Here is a 22489-nt window from a genome sequence, read left to right on the forward strand (position 1 = left end):
TCCTCTTGACCAGAAGGCTGAGTTTTTACTTGAGCTTTCCTGGAAGCTATGCTTGTAGCAGAAATTCTAATACAAAGTTAAAAATCCTATTTTTTTTTGTAAATTGAAGTTTGTAGCTTCAGAGCTACTAACTGTAGGCCCAGTGAATGTGATCACCTTTCTATCAGATTGTAGTAAAATCTTTTCCTCAACAATGTGTATGCAGGCATACAAACAAGTGTAATATATACTGCTTGGGGGGAATAAAACACCACCCAGAATTAAGACTCTTGTATGGGTGGGTTTGCTTCTCATAGTGATTCCAAAAGCAGCTGTGGGACTTGACTCTAAAGTGGCAGCAGGAGGAGCAGGTGAAATGATTTTTCTAATGAGTACTTGGTTGCAAGAGCAGGTTGGGCACCTTGGTGGAGTAGGTGCTGCAGGGTCCATAGTGATTGCCTCAGTGAGACCATTCTGGAAGGGAAGCTGAGAAGAAGGATTTTAGCTCTCAGTTCTCCTCAGCATGTGACTATTAAGGTTAATTTTTCTTTTTTTGTGTATGTCTAGGGAAATCTCAGCAGATTGGTCAGTAGTTACCTTTGCCTCCTGTGTACATAGACAATGGGCTGCAGGCATTTCTCAAAGCTCAGCGTTGTAGTGACTGTGCTGCTTCCTCCAGTCCGTAGTTGTCTGCTGATGGTGGCTTCAAATGGCTTTTCCAGGTAAGGAAGGGATTAAAATACCGCCTCTGAATCCTGTAATTTGAGATGCTGGGTTGGTTTCTAGCTTTCTCTTGTTTAAACCTGTATAAAGTACAATTGAAAAACCTCGTGCTGTTAATAGGCCCTGCAGTTAGTCTAATCTTAGGCTCTGTGAGACAATACTGTGCTAACCAGATCCATGCTTCCTAGCAAGGTCCGGTGGTGCACTCATCTCTAAGGAGAGAGGCTTTCCTGTGCTTGCTGGATTCTGTAGTTGCAGAGAAAAACCTGGGGTGGAATTTACTCCTATCCTATCTTACCTCCTGCAAAAAACTGAACGCGAGGGAATTTTTTTTTTTCCTGGGATGAGGTACAGCAGCCTGTTCTTTACCATCTGTACAGTCACAGAGTACTGTATCTCCCCAGGAGACTCCCAAGCATGCAGGAGACCCTTGCTGAGAAGAGAGATGGGAAAGCATTGCTCACACGTTTGGGGATCCCGTTAGGAAGGAAGATCTGAGGCTGAGCCAGGAGGGCAGCAGTTCAAGGAAGAATTGGGCAGGGCACGTGAGACAGAGATAAAAGTTCTTGCCTGAGAATGAAAGATAATTGCCGGTGATGTTCTTGCCCTTTGTGCCTGCCTGTGAGGGAGGACAGGAAAATGCAAAAGGTTCCTGAGAGCTGCAAAAGTAATGGGGAGCAGCTGTGTACCAGCTGCTTCTGAGATCAAAGGCGACTAAGTGCTTACTAAAAAATTTTGCCTCTGGGGAGTGTTTTATCTAGTATGGGGAAGGAGAGCCAAATATCTGAATGCAGAGACAAGCCTGAGGCAAGCTGGTTGTGTGAGAAGTAGAGGTTTTGTTGTCCTGGAATGCCGACAGACAGTGAAAAGTCACTCCTTGAGAGCTAGGGAATTGCTCTGGTTTAACCTCTGCCTTTCTACTGAGCTGTGCAGTCCTGCCTCTCTGCTGGTGGATGGAGAGGGAATGTTGTTGAGACGTTACGGGGGGGGGGGGGGGGGAGGGGGTGGTGTAGCAGAACCCTCTGGGAATGGGCCACAAAGACCACGTCCTTTTCCAGGTACCCTAAGTTTGACTAAGTGTTCATGTGTATTCATAGATTGGTGGGTGTAGAACAAATAGAGGAGAAACTTTCATGTTGTTAAAGGAAGATAGAAGTTGAGGTAGTTGGATAGCATATGTTATGCAAAATCTCTCTAAATAGAACACATCTGCTTTTTTGGTTTGCAAATGCTGCCTGAATCAGAAACCCGTCTGAAGAAATAAAGCTATGTATTCCACAGAGTTGTGCATCCCATTAGCAAGAGTGGGAGACTAATGGTGGTGATAGTACCACTGTGTGAGGAAGGGAATATTAGCATGAGGGGACTCTGAGAAAAGTTAGAGATAAGGAAGTGAAAAAGAAATTTCTTTCTCAGATTGCAGAGCTTCTGTGATTGCAGAGGGAAAACAGTGAGATTTGGCACAGGTTTAGGGAATGCAGGAAAGGCAGGAACCTGTGCTCATTAAAGGGAGGTGACAGAGCTTAATGAAAGAGAATTATAAACCCCATTCTGGCTGCATCGTGCTGTCGTTTACTGGGAAATATCCATTTTGGAGAGGCTATGTAAACTTGGATGACTGGAAATAAAGGCAAGTTCATGCATCATCAGCCTGGGGTTTGCATAGCAATTATGGGAGTAAGGAAGGTTTCACAAAGATGGGCCATAATGTTCTTGTTGGAAGTAATTTGTGTGATTTAATTATTCCTTGCTACAGGCTGCCTCTTTTTGGTTTATAGAGAAGTTATAGAGTGTTATAGAAATGCCAAAAATTTAAAACTGTCTTGAGATAGGTCGGATTCTGTTGACGTTGCTGTTAATTGCAATTAGCAGCTGGGCTGCTCAACCAACACTGCAGAACCATGGTGGAGTTTTGCTCATGCAGGGACTTGCCCCTGCTACAGCTACTACTACAAAAAGAAATGGTAAGGCAAACAAAAGATAGAAAGGAAAAGGACAGCTTAGACGGGTGTTTCTCTTCCCCCTCTCAGTGGCTCATCTGGGATTAGAATGAAGGCTTTTTGTAGCTAGTCCAGTACTCTAGCTACTAGATTATAGTTCCTCTGATGCTGTTAATTAAAGATTAATGCATGCAACTGACTCTGTCTTAGTATGGCAGCTATACTGGAACATGCTTGAACTGTTTATCATTTTTATTCACGGAGTGGAGCTTGAAGACCAAAACTGGAGACTAATTCAATTAGTGGGCTATTAAATAACCACCACCTTCTGAATAGTAGCAAGAACTTCAGTAATATCTACTATAAACAAAGGCAACTTCTTATAAAGCAGTGGCCTCTGTTTCACCCTTGGAAGTAGCTTCGAGCACTACTGAGCAATACTTATTTTAATGCAGCTGTATACAGGAGCAAAAAGGGGGAGCTAAAGTGACTTGAGCAATTTTCAGCTTTCCAGAAAGCAATGTGCAGGGTGCCTTTGCTAAGGAAAATTTCTCTTAGTTGGCTTTCTTAGGACAATCTTGTTATTAGAATATGGATGTGTTTGACTTGAGTAATTGAAGAATGTCCTAAGCAATGGTATAGGCTCTTCAGCACTCTCCCCACCCCACTGTAAAATATAGATAAACATTGTTATTAATGTTATTGCTGATAATGCCTAACGCAGATGTCCGGGTTCTGTGGATCCCAAAAGCCTTTCTGCATCATGTATCAGTAGGGTTTCAGAGGATGCAAAGGGACTAAATTTTATTGCATGGTTACTGTTGAATAACAGTGCATTTATTGATTTATCATGAAGACAATTATTTATAATTTTGTCACTGTTGAAGATTTTAGCCCTATTCAGTGCTGCCAGAAGGAGTATGCATTTTTTAAAAGGCTTTCTCTTGAGACTCTACAGGAAGCTAGTGCTATTCCACAGCAATTTTCAAAAGGCTTTGTAGTTTGGCATGGAACAAAATTCTTTATGAACTCGGCACTACTCTGTCATTTGGACAACACCACTTACTATTTATGAAGAGAGTTTTCTTCTTTGTTATTGAAGGGAATGAAGAATTTAAGTGGTCAGCTCTTGCAGAGCTGATGCAAAACCCAGCAGTGATACACTGGTCCTTGTGCCTGCTTTTTGGTCAGATACTTAAATCCATCTTTAGCTCTCCTGGTGTCAGAACAAGATGTGTAGCCCCATAAAGTTATTTAAATGTGCTCACATATTTTTGAGCTTCATGATCGTTTGGTATAATTGGCTTAAATGCCATATCATGTACTTGTGACTGATTTGACAGGAAGGTGGTGGTGTGTTCCTGGTGTCACTGATGTCTGTGCTGCTGTACAGGATGGCATGACTTGCATCTCTCATGTTAAATACTGTAGAATCACAGTCTGAGACTCATGGAACCTCTGTGCCTGCACTGATCTTAAAGGTCAGTAGGAATAGATGGCATTTAGCAATTCAGGATATGCATTTGCAAGTTCCATGAACTAATTCTTTAAAGTTATATAAGCAGCCTCAGATTATATCTGTAAAAAGCAGCAGTCCCTACAGAGTTTTGAAGACTTTAAAAAAGCAGACCATTGTAGTGCTTATTTGTAGGCAATTAATTCCCCAATAGCATTGACAGCCTTCAGGCTGCATACCCAGCCCCACAAAGTGCATTTGCTCTTTCGCTCAGAACAGAAGTGCAGAAAAGTGGATGTGCTGAGTAGTGAGCTACCTACACTAGCTGGGAGACAGTGTGAGGACTACAGTGCTCTTTGGGATTCCACTGCAGCCTGCAGTGGTGGAAGTGGAAAATTGATGGGGGTTTTTCGGTCGTGGTTTTTGGGGGAGGGGGGGGGAGTGGGACAGGACGTGAGAACAGTTTGAGATAGAGAAGGGTGCCGGAAGAGCTGTGATAGAGACATCTGGGTTTTACTTGTAGCCCTGGTAACCAATTGCTGGGTGACCTTCTACAAATAGCTCGGCTGTTCTGTCCTGCTCTGAGACTTTCCCATTCAATGCAACAGCCTCAGAGAAGCTACTTGCTTTGCAAAGCACTCTGAGAGCCGCAGGTTACTATTTAGTGTTCACAGATTTTACCTCAGAACCTGGAATTGGTGATTGCCACATCCATTTTCCTCTGAAGACTGCTAATCAGAGCAGGGTGGTTTTGGCCAGGGCTTCAGGGCAAAACAAGTCCTATCTTTCCCCTACCTGCCTGGAGGGTGATGTAAGTGAAGGAAGTGGGATGGGGTTTACTCTGCTCAAGGCAAGACTGTAAAAACATGGCTCCATTTAGTTAGCAGCAGTGCAGAGAACGGGGGCATGAAGGCTAACTGAGGGTAACATGAAGCATTTGGGATATTTATAAGAATGTGAAATGGCTTTTCTGATTAAAAGAATGGTTGTGTATCGTTAAGGGCATCAAAAGTGAAGTGGGAACATGCTTTGTGAATCAGGAGGAAGAGCAGCCCTTGGAAGTTGCTAATCTATTTATGTTCCAGTCATGCTCAGAGTGTGGCTTTGAGGTCTGCAGCTCTTGTAATTGCCTGGAACATGTCACTCTGCAGCAAGATTCATTGTTCTGTTCTCCCTGAGACGAAGGCTGGGGTTTTTAGCTGTAGGACTTTGCTTTCAGTCGACCAGAGACATGGCTAAATTCCCATGCATTGTTTTGCTGAAACACTCTTAGTTATGGCTCCCGTTATAAGCATGTCAGTTCTATGTGATCTAGGCAAAAATTGATACTTTTAGTGGTAAGCAGCCAGACCTTTATTTTGGGGATTATACATGAGGTTTAGGAGCCAAGTTTTGATCCCTCTTGATAGAAGTCCCTTAAACTTTGCAGAATCAGTAGGATGCTTTTTTGGTTCCCTGATTACTCAAAGGGTCAGAGACTTTTTTTTTTCTTTCATTTTTCTGTAATTCTTGCTGCCAGACTTTCTTTGCTATTCCCCAAGCAACACTCAAAACGTTTAGACATTAAGCCTCTCATTAAATTAGAGTGGAATCAGAGCTCCGTGCCTTGCAATGAAGATTTAGAGGGACAAGATTCAGCAGGAATTGAACACGTTTTCAGGAAGCGATATAACATGTGGCTCCAAAAGGGCTTCCAGCCCAACCTCAGCCCTGTTACTTTGCATGGGAACCTCTCTCCTTTCTGCCTTCCCTTGAAGAGAAGTGAGTGCTTTTTTAAATAATGAAGAATTCCTGTAGCTTTCTTTCAAGTCCCCAAGGTATTGCTGACCGTGGGAACCCCTCGTATAGCTCCTATGGAAGTGGGAGCTTGGAGCATAGCCATGACACTTCCATGTAAGAAAGCACACAAGCCCTAGGCAAAACTCTTCATTGGTGTTGGTAGACCGGGTGGAAAAGCCAATTTTTATTCTATGGATTTGTTTCTTTTGAGAATGACAATCTATGCTGACTTTTCCTGTCTGGGGGCTCAGAGTGGAGGTGCTGCAAAGTTTCAACTGAACATGAGATGTTTTTAGATCCAGATGCTGTTCTCTCTGCTTCTTCTCTAATGCATGGCTTGATCAAATTAATTACATACTGAGGACCTGCAGGAGGGTGAGCTGTGAAGAAAATGTCTTTTACATGACTGTCAGAAGGTAGGCCCAGGGCTGCTTTGGTGCTTCATAATCTGGAACAGCTCTTTCTTGTCTTACTCCAGTATTCGTTGGTGAGTTGGTTCAGGAAGTTCAAGTCCTCCTGGATTCACTGACATCTGTTTCTAAAGGTTGACAACTGCAGCGGTAACATAGGATGGATGTTTGGCTGAAGCTTTTTCAAAAACACAGAAATGGCTTCATGAACCAGACTTTGTCCAAAATGCCATAGATGCTTGTCCCTGTAACTTGTGAGGACATGATAGAAGCACTTCGGGTTCTTAAGGTGTGCCAGCTCATACAGCTACTACTCTAAAAGGGTTGTGGTTGGCCCCCTTTTTACCTCTGAATTCAATTTCAGCAAAACAAGTCTGAAAGGGTAAAGAAGAAAATTAATTTAGAAATTGGTCTTGGACATAGACTAAACGTGAAAAATTTTGCCTTGAATCTTTTAGATAATAGTCTAGAAAGATACACAGTATTTTCCAGACATAAGGTGAGACTCTGATGTGTTTCTCTCCAAACTCATCTCCAAACAATCTGGAAGTCTCATGGACACAAGAGAACAGAATGTTTAGATGGTTGATTGCAGTGTGCATAAAGAGCTCCCAGGTTCTTCCACAGTGTCCTGAATTTGGTAAGAACCTGGGTTTTTTTCCTCCTAATGAACAAATAGATTATGATGCCAAATACCTCTGAGCATGTTTAAGTTTATTCTATTCACAATCAAATGAGATGAGGTACTGCCCCGTTCTAAGAGAAAATCTACAAATACCAGAATCTGTGCAAAAAAATCAAGAAGCTGATCGGTGTTGCACAAACTCGTTTGGATTCTTGCCCTTGTACAACTATGGGAAGAAAAAAGCCTCTTGATAATTGCCCATGAAATGCATTTAAATGCTTTTGTTAATCCCCCTGCAAGCATGCAGGCTTATAAGTAAGTACTGCTGTGGGTGACATCATCTGGTGACAGTGGCCCCTAGAGCTGAGACCTCTCAGCAGCTCTGAGTTCTTCTGTGTGACCCTGAGTCAGGGCATATTTTCCTGGAATCAAATTTTTCAAAGAATCCTGTTTCCATTTAGAAGTAGAAATAAGTCACAGCTTCTTGTGGACTTCACTTTCTCTTGACTTCACTCATCTTCAGTTTGCCTTTTTTGTTTTGTTTTGTTTTTTGACCTCCACAGATTATTCCCTGTGCCTGTAATTTGAAATTACTACAGTCAGTTTTATTGCAGAGGGTATAAAACTTTATTCCTGCTGTCTAGACCCTTGGTGCATGAACTTTCCAGATGTTTTCAGTGAAGGATTCACTACAGGTAGTAGGACATTTAGAGGCAAATGGTGCAACTTCGGAGCATTTTGCCCAATTTCTAACCAGTTCTCATACTGAACATGAAATGCTATAGCCTGCTGGTGGCATCATGTCAAGTGCTGTACTCAAGTGTAGAAACAATCATTGCCTTCCAGTGCTTCCTTTAAAAAGAAAAGTCACGGAGAAGAGTAGCAAAGCTGCACAAAAGATTTTGCTGTTACTAGAAAAGGGAGGCTGGAGAAGAAGGAAATGCACTGCAGACTGTTTCACCCAAGCCAATGCTTTTAAACTTGATTGGCCTTTTTAAAGAATGATCAGAAATGTTGTCCTTGCCCCATGGTGCTGCAGTTGGACAAGCAGCCTGTTGAGTTGTGTCCCTGTAGCTGTTCTAAGGGTGTTGCTGCCAGCAGGATAATGCCCTCTTTACTGGGTTCTGGAGGTATTGGGGAATTACTGAGCAGATCCATCACTCCTTGTTTTTCTTTTTTCCCAGTAGTGTCTGGCTTGCCTTGGTGAAGGAAAAGGCTGGGACATGGGAAAATCCTGAAACAGACTGTCAAGAGCAGTAAGAGTGTGAGACAGTGAAAACCAGTTTCAAGATACTGTCAAGAGCCTGGGCAAGTTTTTTGGGAAGGGAATTGAAACTGACCCAAGAGAAGTCTGGACTATTAAGTTAATTACCCTGTCATGAGGTTTTTGAAAGCAAAGATGAAGCTCTATTAGCATGTTGGCTTCATGGCAAGTGAGAGCTGGCTGGAGCCTGTTCATCTGCATGTATTTTTGGGATGAATTAGAGTCTAAAAGCCTGTGGGTTTTGTTGAAAAATGACATTTTGAAAGAGGCAAGTTGGCTGCTAGGATTCAGAATCACAACAGAGCCAAAATAAGCTTCATATTTCTTAACCCCCATGTCACTGTGAGGTCCAGATTACCCCAGGTGATATGCAAATACACAAGGATGGAGCATTGTGAGCTGACAGGTTTTTCATGAGAAGGGGGCAAAGGAAAATAAACCACAGTTGTCCATTACGTAAATATATGGCAGGTATGAAAAAGACTGAGCTATTCAAACCTGATAGTGTTTCTGAGGGAAGACAGTAAGAACAGGAAAAAGAGCTAGGGATATGAGTTAACTGGAAACTCAGACCATGACTTCAGCATCTGGCACAAGTCAGCAGAATAAATAAAGCACGGAGATGCTGGGGGGGCAGGGAAAGAGACGTGTCCAGAGCAGCATAAACAGTGAGTCTTGAGCCAGGGTACTGTGCATTGTGCTAGCAGGAGTCCAGTTGGGTTTGTGGGAAAGATGGATAACAGCAAAACAGAATAAAGGATTTGAATAAAGGCAACCAAAAGATTGTGCTCCAGTCATTCTGGTGTGAATCGGATGCAGCTCCAGGGGACTTCAAAGATGAATACTGACATAATGCTAGGAGAGAAATGGGCTTTCTTTTTGCTAGAAAAGAGGCTGATTAGATAAATTTGTGATTTATGTCATTCTGAGCATGTGGGGAGCTGGCATCAAGGGCTGAGAAACCAGTATATTACAAAGGCCCAAGGAAAAAGGAACTGGATTCTGAGGGACTGCTTATTCTCTCCTGATACAAAATGATCATTAGGAAAGATAAACTTATTAAAATTAGGTAGTAAATATAATTGTGGGCAGATTGTAGCCAACAGTGGTCAAGGCTTACTTTGTGTCAGGGTGAATGGGAAATTTAGAGCCTAAGCGTCGGAGTTTCTCTGATGTTGTATAGTAGCATCTCTGGGTAGGTCAAACTGGAAAAGCACCAGGCTTCCTCCAGCACCTGTGTTCCTTTTCCAGATATTGCTGGGCTCTTCAGCTGGGAAAGGGTTTACATGTCCTTGTCAAAAGCTGCTCTGAGTGTTGGTGAAGTTCTGCTTCAAGGGTAGTTGGATAAAGGGAGCACAGCAGAGAGGAATGAGGGGTGTTAAATACATGGGCAGATACTGTACTGATCCAAAAGATGAGGAAGAATATAGTGCCCAGCCTGACAGGGCTCCTGTTTCATGTGGCTCCTGCCTCTTCCCTCAGTAAACCTCAGGGACACCATTTCTTACAATTCTATATTTTGTATGATTCAATCAGGGGATGTGTAGTTCCTGCTACAGAAAGAAAACTACTGTGTGGATTAACTCTTCCTAGGCAGGAAAAGCCTGTGCAGACCAAACAACAGTCCAAAAGAATTCCACTGTTCCACCTTCTGTTTAAAAACACTTAAGGTTTTGGTTTACCACAGAGGATGTCAAGGAGGGTGCCTCTAGAATTCCCAGGATCCCTTGTAAAAGTTTCCCCATCATATATAATCTTACACCAAGAACCTTTAAAGTGAAGCTTCTGAAGCTGTGCCAGGAGGCCCTGGTCTGCAGTTTTGTGAACATTTCTTATTTTCACAAGTGTTGAATTCAGAAATTGTCCTGCTGCAATTGTAGGACATTGTGGCCGAGGGATGAAACTGAGAGTAAAATTGTCATGATACAAAGGTAATTGGGTGGCTTGTCAGTGAAACCTTTAAAAAAAAGATTAGAGACAAAAATGTGGCTAAAATTCTTACAATGGGCAAAACCCTGTAAACTTATTAGGTAAGTTTTCCATGCAGAATATACGTTTGACTACTGAATGTTATGCATTGTGTGTGTGTAGTTGGCTTGTTATGTATCATAAACATATATTAAATAAGGGATTTTAAAAATTTAAGCAAGATTTATTTCCTGTTTGTTTTCACTGACAGTTATGTGTCTAAATCTCATGGTTACTGTCAGAAATATCAAATTTTACTACTGTCTTAAAGCCTAGGTTCATTAATTTGCTCAAATTAAAAAAAGCAGGTATGAGGGAAAATCCATAACTAAGATTTTTGCGAAGTTGGAGGTCATTTTGCTTTGCTGCAAGGGGTTATAAAAAAGCTGCAAATTTGCTGCTTTGTGCAAATGGTTATATGCCTGTCAGTTAAACTGGTTTGAGTCTTTTTTACCCATTCTGGGCACCCAGCCAGCCTAACTTACAAAACTGCAATTATCATGATTGTTAGGAATAGTTCCACTTCTTCCCTCAGATTTCTTCTGCCTTGCTTCTTTTCTTCTTCAAGGAAGTCTTAAATTTTCTTGTCAGTTCTGAGGAGACCCCAATTTTCCCCTTAGGGGTTCCCACGGAGACACAGAGTCGCAGAGGCTCTCCAGCTCCCTGATAAATGTAATCCTATCAGAGGCAGCAATGAGCCACAGTGTCACTCTGCAGGATCAAATCCCCAACCTACAAAGCAAGGTCTTGCTGCTAGGAGACCCACAGTGCTCTGGGTTTTTAAATTTTATCATTCAAAACAGAATTTCTAAATATATTTTGAATTCAAAGGCAGAGAGGCTTTGGCATTTGCATCATTCCTCATTTATGACCACACTGTTTCTGTGGCAGTTGGTCAGTGAATGCTTCCAAGGTATTTTGATGCCCCTCCACAAAACAAGAGAAAGAGTTGGCAGCAGATGTTGGCCACCCAGCAGCCTTTGGGCTGCAAGTGCCATGGTCTGAGGGTGCCTGGGGTAGGGCAGCATTTACTGCACTCTTGCCTCTGGCCCTACAGTCTCCCAGAAGGAACAAGCCACTTCTTTTGTCAGGGTCCTGGATAACTCCTTTCCAAGTCTAGGATGTAGGTGTGGATGGCTTTAGTTATCAGGCAGAGCACACTGGAAGGTGCAGTTTTTCGTTGCTGGTGTGAGCTGGGACCAAGCCTGTGGGGTGTTGATAGTACCTTGATCTGGTGGGGAAATGGGGCAAGTCTGTAACCTGAGCAGGGCTGCACTCTGCTCTTTTATCATCAGTGATTTGCAGGGTCAAGTGTGGCAGCAGTCCAGGCACGGGCCCTTCGCAGCTCCTCAGAGCTCCTGCTGTGCACGATAGGAGCAAGGGATGTAGAAGATCCTTAATCACGGCTGTCATCCCTGTGGAGGAGCCGTGCCTCTTTCCTGCGTTACATGTGGTTTTGGGGTGGGATGCTCTGATTCTCCTTCGTCCATGCCAGTGGTTTCAGTTTGAGGTGGGGGCCTGAGAGGGAAAATCCAGTGCTTATCTCAGTTGTGCCTTGTGCTGCTGGGTGGCTGTGCCTCAGAGATAACGCGCCTCTGGGCCCTCGCTGTTGGGGCTGCAGCTCTTCTCAGGTTACAGCTGCTCTTCTTCATCAGGATGAACTCACAGGGGCTCTAGGAACATCAGAGATGGGGAAATAATGATGGTGTGTCAGGTTATTTTGTAGTTCTGGTCAGATACTGTCCATGAAGGAACTTCCCACGTTCAAACCAACTTCTTGGGATACAAAACTCTGCTGAGGATTTCTGAAGTCTCTTATTTTCAGCCAATCAATCCCTTTCAGGAACCTCTGGACAATTTTTATATGACTTATTTGTTTAATTATTTTATATACATTAGCACTACAGACTGCTGTATTGCTTAGAATCATAGAAACACAGAATATCCTGAGATGGAAGGGACCTAAAGGATCACGAAATCCAACTCCTGGCCCTGCATAGGACCATCCAAGAGTGACCCCTGTGCCTGAGAGCATTGTCCAAACACTTCTTGAACTCTGTCAGGCTTGGTGCTGTGACCGCTGCCCTGGGGAGCCTGTTCCAGTGCCCAAACACCCTCTGGGTGAAGGACCTTTTTCTGATATCCAACCTAAACCTCCCCTGACACAGCTTCAGGCCATTCTCTCCGGTCCAGCTCAGTGGCAAAACTGTAGTTTTAATGCCTGTGTGTCAAGGACTGTCCAAAAGGAGATGTGCCACATCTCTTGTTCAGTGAGTTTTGCTCCCAAACCATTAACTTACCATGTGAGCATTGGGTGGACCTGTCCTGCTGTTAGGAAGTGCAGTGAGGGAGCTGAATGGCATTTTAAATGTAGGCTAACCACAGATTTCCAGAAACTCCTCACTTATTTTCAGGTTTTGAGGTACCTCATTAATATCATTCTTGTGCACTTACTGCTCTTTCTTTTCCTCATTGAAAACTAAGTTTTCAACCCATTAACGCAATTCTTCTGCTCGAGGCACGAGCTCTGGTGAGCCCCAGGTCAGAGAGAGTCCAGCTGCGTTCTTCTGTGCGTCGCTGAAGCGACTTTGGCATCAGGAAAAGAGCTGCTGGCTGGGCTAGCTCGCTGGCTTCTTTGTAGAGGGAACATGGCAGGAGCCGATGGGATCGGCTCACGTTAGCTCGGAGACAAAGGAGGAGAGAGGCTGTTCTGGTCTGGCTTCTAACAGGTTTATTGTTAGAAGTTTCGCAATCCGAACAAGCTCAGAAGGGATGGAATGCAATGGGATGCTCCCCCGAGGCCTGTCCTCAGTTTTATAGAGAATTTGAAAACCGCGGTGAAAGGGGAAAACAACCAATGAGTTACAAGCCAGGGGAAGGATACAATTTAACAAGAGCCACAGGGGGAAACCGAGAGGCGGGACTTAGAGAACCAGTGAACAACCGAGTAACCGGGAATTTTCCCGGGCCGGGGGAGGCGGCTTGGACCTGAGCACCGCCCAGGGGGTGGGTTTAGGCTTCTGAGCCGCCCCTCGACCTCTGAGTCTGCCTCTTCGGGAAACTCGATCCAGGGGATGGGCTGGGATTGATTGGCATCACGCAGCCCCAGCCCCGCAGTGGGATGGGTCACAGCAACAACCAATTATGTTTAAACTGTTTAATGTCTGTGAAGAATTTGTTTGCTGAGCTATGACGTCTAAACCTGTAGCAGAATGTAAAATTGAGTGAATGTGAAAAACTGCATTTGCCTTCATCTGAATGGTTGGTGTGACCATGGGAATATCCACTGTAGGGGAACCTGAACTGTATTAAATGCAGTAGCCTATCTTCTTGTGCCAGGACCTTTCAGAATGATCAGGCATCTGAATTATTTTTTAAGAGTTTGTTCTGAAAGTGAGTTGTGAGAGATTTCCAAATTTCCTACTTTGCTTCATTAGGATTAACAATTTGCAAAGATCTTCTGTTGAAGCCATTGGAACCAATTCTGCTGCATCATGGACTAAATATCAATTACTTCAAAGGTTTATGATTCCAGGGCAAACTAAACCTGTTCTTAAGAGCTGAAAGAGATTATCCAAAATGTTCAAAAGATTATGGAATTGTTGCCCCTGTTTCCTCCATCAGACTGGCTGGTGTGACTTACTTTTCTTCAAGAAAATTGGTGTTGAGACCTGACCTTTTTCTTTCTCTTCCCTTGGATGTATGGACTTGTTTCATCTCCATCCAGAATGCAATTTTCTGCCAACATGTAATTCCTTCAGAAACATTAACAAATGAAAGTGTGACTTCAATTATTCTTAGATACGGCGTAACACTGTCTTCAGAAATCATTTTGTGGGTGTTACAGCCCAGCTTCTGAGATAACAAGGTTAAAATTGCAGAGTCTTATTTTGACATGATTGGTCCTGAGAAGCCTACCAAGAACCAAGCAGAAAAACTTCCAGTGGCCATGGTGACTTCCCTTTGTCTTCTTATTTTGATCCCCTTGATTCAAGGGGTCATTCAGTTTAAGAACTGCCAGCTTTGCACTGTTTTAATTTTGTTAACTGTTATTTAGCATCCAGAACAATGCTTCCAGCATGTAAGTTCTGGGTTTATCAAGTTTCCAGCTTAAATTCCCACCAATCTTTCTGAGCATAAAGGCAGGAGAGGTGGGGGTATGTGTACAGTGGAGAGAAGGAAAGAAATATGGGGACATTACCTCTTTTAACATTTGAACACGGAAAGAAAATTATATTATTTTCTCATTTTTACTTCACATAGTGCAAGCATGATTTCTTTAGAAGTATTGGTTTTGGTTATTGCTGGCATAGCAGATGGTTTTAGGTTTGTTTTGGTTTTTTTTAGTAATACTGTTTGGTAAAACATCTCAGCCCAACTTGACAAGCTCAGTGAATTCCAAAAACTTTGTTTGTAAGGAACAGAATCTTATTTCACAGAAGTTGCTGCTGTCAGCAGCCAGTTTACTCAACACGTGACTTTGAGGGTGGCTTCAGCAAGTGCCTTTTCCTACTGAGACAAAAGGTATAGTTTTGTCTGGCAGTCAGAATATTTTGCTGGAGAGGGTTATGAGTCTTGGAAAGCAGCATGGAGGAAATACTGGTTTATTAGAGCATTATGAGTTGACTTCTCACCCTGCAGAGTTGCACAGTTGCTCTACAGTGGGCGATTAGTAAGTTATACCCAGATGAAATGGCACAGATGTGTTACAGTGGCCCTAAAGGCTCAGCTACCTGCTTCCGCTTGGGTGGTCCATGTGGTTCTGCTTCAGCATGACTGCCATGGCTGGGTAACTGTTCAGCTTTGTTGATTGATGCAGGATTTGGAAGAAAATGCAAAATTTCAAGGAGTTGCTGAGGCCAAAGCAATGTTTCAGGTGTAAGGCATGGATTTGTTTTGGTTAAGTATTGCAGTCCTGTTTATCCTAGAAGAAATAAATTTCTTTTTCTTTGCTTTAGTAAGTTTTCCTTATGCTTTTTCAAGGCAGGGTAAAAGATGATCCCTGTTTTACCTGAAATGAGCTGACCTCACTCCCATGTGTACTTATGCCTCTTCTGGGTGATTTGGTATCATCCAGCAGAAGTTGGATTCTTAAAGACTAAAGCCTGCAGTGTTGCAGAGCTTGATGACCTTGATGACCCTGCAGTCCAAGCCAGAGAGGAAGTTTGTGGTGATGACTGGAGAGTTGGAAAATGAATGCAAGTTGGCACTTGGTTTTTTTTCACAGCATGACAGAAGTTGGAAGATACCTCTGGCAATCACCTGGTCCCACCCATCCCTGCTCAAGCTGGACCACCATGAGCTGTCTACCCAGGACCCTGTTCAGAAGTTCAAGTGCCAGGATGGAGACTCCACAGCCTCTCTAGGCAACCTGTGTCAGTGCTCAATCAGCTTGACATTAGGAAAGTGTTCCCTGCTGTTCAGAGGGAGCCTCCTGTGTTTCAGTGTGTGCCCACTGCCCCAGTGCTGTGCTGGGGCACCACTGGAAACAGCCTGGCTCCATCCTCTTTGTACTGCCTGGCAGGTGTGTATTTACATTGATGAGAACCTGCCTGAGCCTTCCCTTCTCTGTGTTGTCCTTCCAGGAGATGGAATCAGGGTGGTTGAGGTCCCCTATGAGGACCAGAGCCTGAGATTCAAAATCTGAGTTTAGACACAGGTGCTGATAATGTCCTTCAGACTGTGTGGAACAGGTATATGTCCACCTGGTGTTCTTGTTGATTCTAGCTCTTCCAGAATTGAGCACAATAAGAACAAGGACTTAAGGGAGAATAGCTGCCACTCTTTTACTTCTTCCTATAGTTCCTTTTACTTCTTCCTATAGTTCCTTTTACTTCCTACACACTGTTTTTTTGGTGGTTTCTAGTTCTGCTTGTTTGTTATGTTTTTCCCTGTGCAGAAGGGATGAGGAGGACCAGAATTTCATCACCATCTTCTTATTTTGCATTAAACCTCAATATCTTCACCAATCAACCCACTTTCCATCCTGTGAGTCCCTCAAGACAATTATATTTGGGGTTTGTTTGTTAGGAAGCTTGGTGTGTGACTTTGTCAGTCATATCCCCCCCGGGTAGGGAAAGAAAATGCAGAGACCTGTGAGCAAAGTATTTTCTAGAGAAATCCGAGGGGAAGTACAAGGCAGGACCATGGTGATCTTGTACTATACAGGTGCTCTCCTTCTAGATTCTTCTTTCCTTGGAAAGGCAAATTTACCAGTGTGCCATCTCCAGTAGAACTGAGCTCCCATGCTGCGTGACTGAAGGTTGCCAACTCTGATTTTGTTGCAAGCTCTGTAACAGTCTGTACAGCTACTGGCAGTTCCTTAGGATGGAAAATCATGTGGCAAACTGTAATTGAGTTGAGGCATTTCCTCCCTCCTACTCTCTCCTCATACTCCCAGAAGCATACTTGTCATGTCCCAGATGAATGTGAAAGTGCCTCAACTTCCAGCAACAAACCTAGGCAGAGCATTGGCTCCATTTATTGAAGTAAGTTTGACCTGTCCATTTGACCAGAAATGTTTTGTTTGCTGCCTCAGTCCCTAGCTGGTTGAAGTCCTATTTTATCCACTGTTTGGGTAAAGTGTGAACTGTATCAGTGTACAGTTAAGCAATTTATAGCTCAGTATTACATGTTTTTTCTATTCTTTTCAAGAATCCCTGACTTTAAGAAATGAATCCCACCTAAACATGTACTTTAATTCCCCTGAACCGTTTTTTCCAGAATGATAATGGTGCAGCTTCTGAAGTACAGAGAAGTGTCTTAGCAATGTTCTCAATCCAGTAGAGGACTTGCTCAGAGAAACTGTTTCAAATCCCAGACTCATGCAAATTAGGGAGTTTGAACAAGGAAAAAAAAATCTACTGGCAGGTTTAGATCTTCAGATTACCCTAAAATCTTCTTGTTGTGGGTTAGCTTACCCAGAGTTAAGACCTTGCTCTGCTTTCTATTTTTGCTCAAAGTAACATATCAGCAGAAGATGGGATTAAGTGCATACAGGTGCCTTTCAAACAGCTCCAAGTACATTCAGCCCATGGGTCTCTACTATTTCCTCATCAAGAGGAAAGCTCTCTTATTTACCTCTAAAAATGAATGTGATAGAACTTCCGTGGGAAAGCCTTAATGTTCAGTGCAGTCCAGTGGCCAACGCTCACCAGTTTGCTGGTTTGGGTAGTGCCTGGGCTGTTGCCTATTTCAGAAAGAGAACTTGAATGTCCTGGAAGGACTCCTACACTGGATTATCAAGGCTTCTGTGCTACTTTTAAATTTTAGCACCAACACAGCCAGCTGCCTCACAGGTTGTCTCTATGCTCCCTAAGGAATTAAGAAAATGGTGTAGTAGTGATACAATCAGGATAATGGATAGTCTTGACAGGAGACGCAGGGATCAGGAATGAGCAAGACTAAAACTGGCTGAATTTTATATTCCAGTACCCTTATTCCTAATTCTGCTAGCTATTGACTAGACACTGACATGCAAACAGGAGAGACTTGCCTTCCTGCCTGAAGAAGGAAAAGCCAGGAAACTTTTTGTTTAAAAAACACCCAATACCCCTATGGAAGTTCTCTCAGGCCTCATTTAGAAAGCTACTGTTTCTATATTCTTGTATTGCACCTGGGTTTAACTATTTGTGCTGCTCCAAAATCCTCCAGATTCACACTAGAATTAACACAGAAGAGCCATTTTGAAGTACTGCTACTTCTGGGAGGCTGTGACCTCAAACGTGCGGCTTTAGAAGTAATGTTGGCTGCACAGTTTGCCCGTGCCTGGGAGAACTTTTGTGACTATGGTTGGATGCAGTCATCAGAGACTAAACCTGATGCTTCAGGTTAGATAATCTATGGCAGTACTGCAAATTTATGTAGAACAGTACAAGCATCAGCAATGAGTCAGGCTTGGCAAAAACCTGTCTCTTCTGTGAAGAAAAGCCTTGAAAACACTCATTTTAAAAATGTCTTAAGTCAGTTTTTAGGATCTCTCAGGTTTTCTTGTTTGTTATTAGAAGTCTATAATGTTCCTGTCTTTGTTCTATTATGGCTTTGCAGAGACTGAGCTAGACTTGACTGTAACCTTCACACACATCAAAAGATATTTACTGACCCATACTGAAAAGAAGGGGACAGTATTTTCCTGAAGAAACAGTATTCCTGTAGTCCAGTGTATGGACAAAAGGTGTGCAATATTTATGGCATGAGAACACAGTTTGTTAATAGTGCCAAGTGAGTTCTGACAGTGTATAGGAAGTGGCCTGACTGAAGGACTTTTTCCAGTCAGACAGGAATTTACAGTCACCAACTTATTCACATTTTATCGTGCAAACTGTAGGCAGCGTTAACAGCCCAACTGATAGCAACACAAAAAAAATGAATGAAGTAGAATTATTTTTTCAGTTGAATTGCCTGTACCTTCAATTGATTTAATTCTAAATGTCTTCACTGTAACAGCTCTTTCATGTTTAAAGAAAGCATAGATAACCCCCAGCTGATATATTTTTGAAAACTATGCCCTTAGAGGTGTCAGAAAAGGGATCTTTATATAAATTGGAGTCGAACTCCACAAGGATTGGAGTGTACAACATTACAGAACTTGTAGGTAAAGGTATCTTCTTCTAAAATCAAATTCACCCAAGGAATTCTAACTTAACCCCCACTATTGTAAGGAAAACAGTCTATTTTTAAGAGATTGCAAAGAAACATTTACTGAACATTCATTTGAACTCTAACAAAATAATTAAAAGTAGAATAATTCCCTCTTTTCTTTCCCCATCTACCTCCTGTAAGAGAAAACTTCTGTAAAATTTGCACCAATAAATTAATATTCAAGTTTTAATTTGAAGGAAATTAGGAGATTTTTAAACAAAATAAAACATAAGTATTAAAGCATCTAATTTACAAGATCTGTTTCAGCAAGTTTACTTTAAAATTAGAATGGAAATGTCTTTGAAAAAGACAACTCTCTGAGAGAACCACATTTAAAATGTGTTAAGAAATATTAGTTTTATTTAACCAGTTTTCACAGCTGAATATTTATTCTATAAAAACTTTACAGATTGTACAGTTTATATATAGTTCAAACTACTAGAACAAAGAAGTAGGTCCCACAGATGCAAAAATACTGTACCAATCCAAGGTAAAGGCAGATTTACACACTGTACAGCTCTCCACTGGGAAGGGGAGGTGGGTCAGTTCCAAGTAAAAAGTTCAAAACTGTACAAAAATAAGGTTTGATTTCTTTTTCATTCTTCATAATACATTCAATAAGATTGCAAGCACAGATACCCAAGTAATAATAGATATCTGCAGTCAGGAATCAATAACCACTCCTGAAAGGAATGCAAAATAGATCTATTTACACAGGGCACTCTTTTACACCATACTGCATATAGTGTATATTTCAAATAATAAAAAAGCATAGACAAAGAACATTAAACATCTAATATAAGGTAGTTTTTTTTTTTTAAAGAGGTTTTTTTTTTTTTACTTAATAGTGTGCCAAAAGAGTTTTAACTTATTAAATAATATATTCTAAGTGAACCTAAAATTTATGAACATAAAATGCATTTTTGGTGTAATACATCAATTAAACCAGCAAATAGGAAAAAAAGAACCAAAAACAAAACCCAAACTGTATATAAAGTAGTATTTTCACCCAGCAACAGAAGCACTTACGTAGTTATTTAAAAAAAACCAACCAAAATAAACAAACAAAAAAACCAAACAAAAAAAGAACAACCCAGAGAGGATTTTTAAAAACCCACTAAAACTAACTTATAACTTAGGATATTCATACATAAGATATTCAGTGATTCACTAATACTGCAAAACAAGCTTTTGTGTTGGTTTTGTTTTCCTTCCCCCTTCCATTTCCCTCTAGCTCTCCCTCATTCCCTTTCCCTAAGAGACAGTGGTTTCTTCATGCTTTCTGGGTAAGAATCAGACATATTCCTGCCCCTTCCTCCCAGCCCTCTATACCTCCTCCCCAAAAAATAACAGAGTGTTTCCTTAGCATTAATCCTGAGCACACTCTCTTTTTGGGGTATGTGTGATTTAAGCATAGTAGGGTTTAGTTGCCCTAAAATTTTAGAATGTTCCATGACTTGAGGTATTTCAACCTTCTTCTGAGACAGTGCCTTTTCTTTAAGCTGACTCGTTGGACAGAGAAAGCAAGGGCTGGCTAATACCCGTTTCAATTCTGTATTCTCATGAAAAAGAAAAGCATTATTCCAGACTTCCCTGCCACACAGAAAATAATGCAACACCATTCACTTTTTAATTCATTCTCTATTTGATACAGTACTAGCCAAAGATAACAAAAACTAGAGCTTTTAAAGAGATGTTTGGTAGTGCACTCTATTGTTTTTTAGCTTGTGTGTGTCTACATACACACTCTCACACATATTACATTTATATATATATATAAAAGACATATATAGATACATGCACACACATACACTTGTGTGTGTATATATCTGCATGTAACAATCAGGGAGAAAGGAGTTTTGTTCAAATTTAAGTGATACAGTACTTTTAAACCCCTTGACAATAAAAGGGGAGGGGGTGTGTGTCCACTCCTATTCCCAAGCTGAGCAAGGGGTTAGTTTATATAAGGTTTTTTTAAATGGGCATATTTTGCTTGCCCTGATGTCCAAGAAATACAATTCCAGTGTCAATGGGCATCTCATCAGAATTCATCAATTCTGTTCTGCAGATATTTTAACATTGAGTCCATCCCTTGTGCTGAGCCCCAGATTTTCTTCAAAACTTCACACTCCTTTTCGTTTGCTTGTTCCAAGTCCACCTTCATGATGTTACGTACTAAAGCTTTGGATTCTTCAAGTACCTAGGCCAGAATTAAAAAAGGGGGAGTTGGGTTAGTACTGCCTAAGAACTGAGCACCACATGTGCTTCTATGGGTGGATAACAGGTTTATATGGATGAATCCTGAAGCTGATTATCAACTTAAGCTTATCAATTCATGGACATACTATGACTGTAAGAAATGTTTCTCATAGTCATTTTTCTTCTAGCATCACACAAAATTTCCTTTACCTTATACCAGTACAATTTAAAAGTGCATGAAAGTGTGAAAATAATGAAAATCATAAAATAACTATGAAAAAAACCCATGGTTTTACAACTACAGAAAAATGCAAGACCTTATTGGTGAAGGCTAATCATAATACTATTATCCCAAACTGCTCTAATAACTGGGCCAATCTTGATTTCTCGAGCACTTAAAATACACTGAAAAAAAAATCTCATTTGTTTGTTCTGTTTAGAAAATGAATAATTTGCTTTTAAAATCCAAATTTTCTAATGCACAGAACAGTTAATTTGTGCTGCACCTTTTCTTGTAAGAAAGTTAAAATTACCACCATTTGATACTATCTTGTGCAACTGCCACACAACCACTGTGCTTTACTCATAAAACTAAGTCCAGCATAATGTCAAAGACTGTATTATTTTTCCTTGGTAACTTAAATTACAATTCAAGCTAACTCAAGATTTCTGTGTTTCTCTGCAGGTGTTAGGGCAACTGTTTATATTGTCAATTAGACTAAGCTGGACTTCAGCAAGTCTGTTAATACCAAATTATATTGTAAAAATCCAAGGCTGCTTTATGTTCCTTATCATATGCCACAGTACACTGTAGTTAAGAAGAGTCAGATAGAAACTTTAAAAAGAACCCTAAAAAACCCCAAACAAGAAAGATACACAAAAATTTGTCAAAAGCCACTGCTGTACTATAATGCAGTCCTTGTTTCATGAAAAGGCTCTTTTTTTTTTAAGGACAAAAAGATGCTAATACTACTTAGACTAATTCTTATTCATCTAATCACAAAAATACAAGAAGATAAAGGAAACTTACAACTGAATTACATGTGACAAGTTCTTTAATTCGAACCATTACTTCCTGTGTGAATGTTCCTGGCCAGAACACTTGGGAGACGAGTCCTTTGGCACAAGCTTCCTGCGCTGTCAACTTCCTTCCACTGAACAACATTTCATTGGCCTGAAGGGATAAAAAGTTACTTCTGGTATGAAATGTAATGAGACAAAACTCATCAAAGGAAAAATGTTCAAAACAAATAAGAAAAATGCCTGCACTCTTTGAAATAGTTTTATTACAGCTCTTCCAAATTTTAATTAAACAAAGAAAAATACTGGCCTACAGGTGGTTGGTCCATGTTGTTGACCAGTACCAGGGCAGTAGTTATTGAAATGTGGATGTCTATGATTAAGGGTTAAGTGTGAAAATGTCTTTTGTCATTTCCTGGCTGTGGATGTTTGTCAGCTCTGGCTTTCTTGCAGTATTGCTGACTTGGTTATCTGTTTATGTGGGAA

At 41.4% G+C, this 22489-nt stretch overlaps 1 protein-coding gene across 2 annotated transcripts in view; it reads right to left on the minus strand.

Moving 5' to 3' along the window:
* Positions 1 to 20680: 20680 nt before the first annotated feature.
* The window catches only part of CDYL (chromodomain Y like), a 104944-nt gene continuing 103135 nt past the window's right edge, over positions 20681 to 22489 (minus strand). For both annotated transcript variants that reach the window (XM_082282951.1, XM_082282952.1), the window contains 2 exons: positions 22014 to 22157; positions 20681 to 20984 (listed from right to left, as the gene is read on the minus strand). In XM_082282951.1, the coding sequence (XP_082139077.1) occupies positions 20826 to 20984; positions 22014 to 22157 (303 nt within the window). In that variant the 3' untranslated portion in view covers positions 20681 to 20825. The remainder of the gene's footprint in view (positions 20985 to 22013; positions 22158 to 22489) is intronic.

The sequence above is a fragment of the Coloeus monedula genome (genome assembly GCF_965178545.1).
Source record: "Coloeus monedula genome assembly, chromosome: 1".
NCBI lineage: Eukaryota > Metazoa > Chordata > Aves > Passeriformes > Corvidae > Coloeus > Coloeus monedula.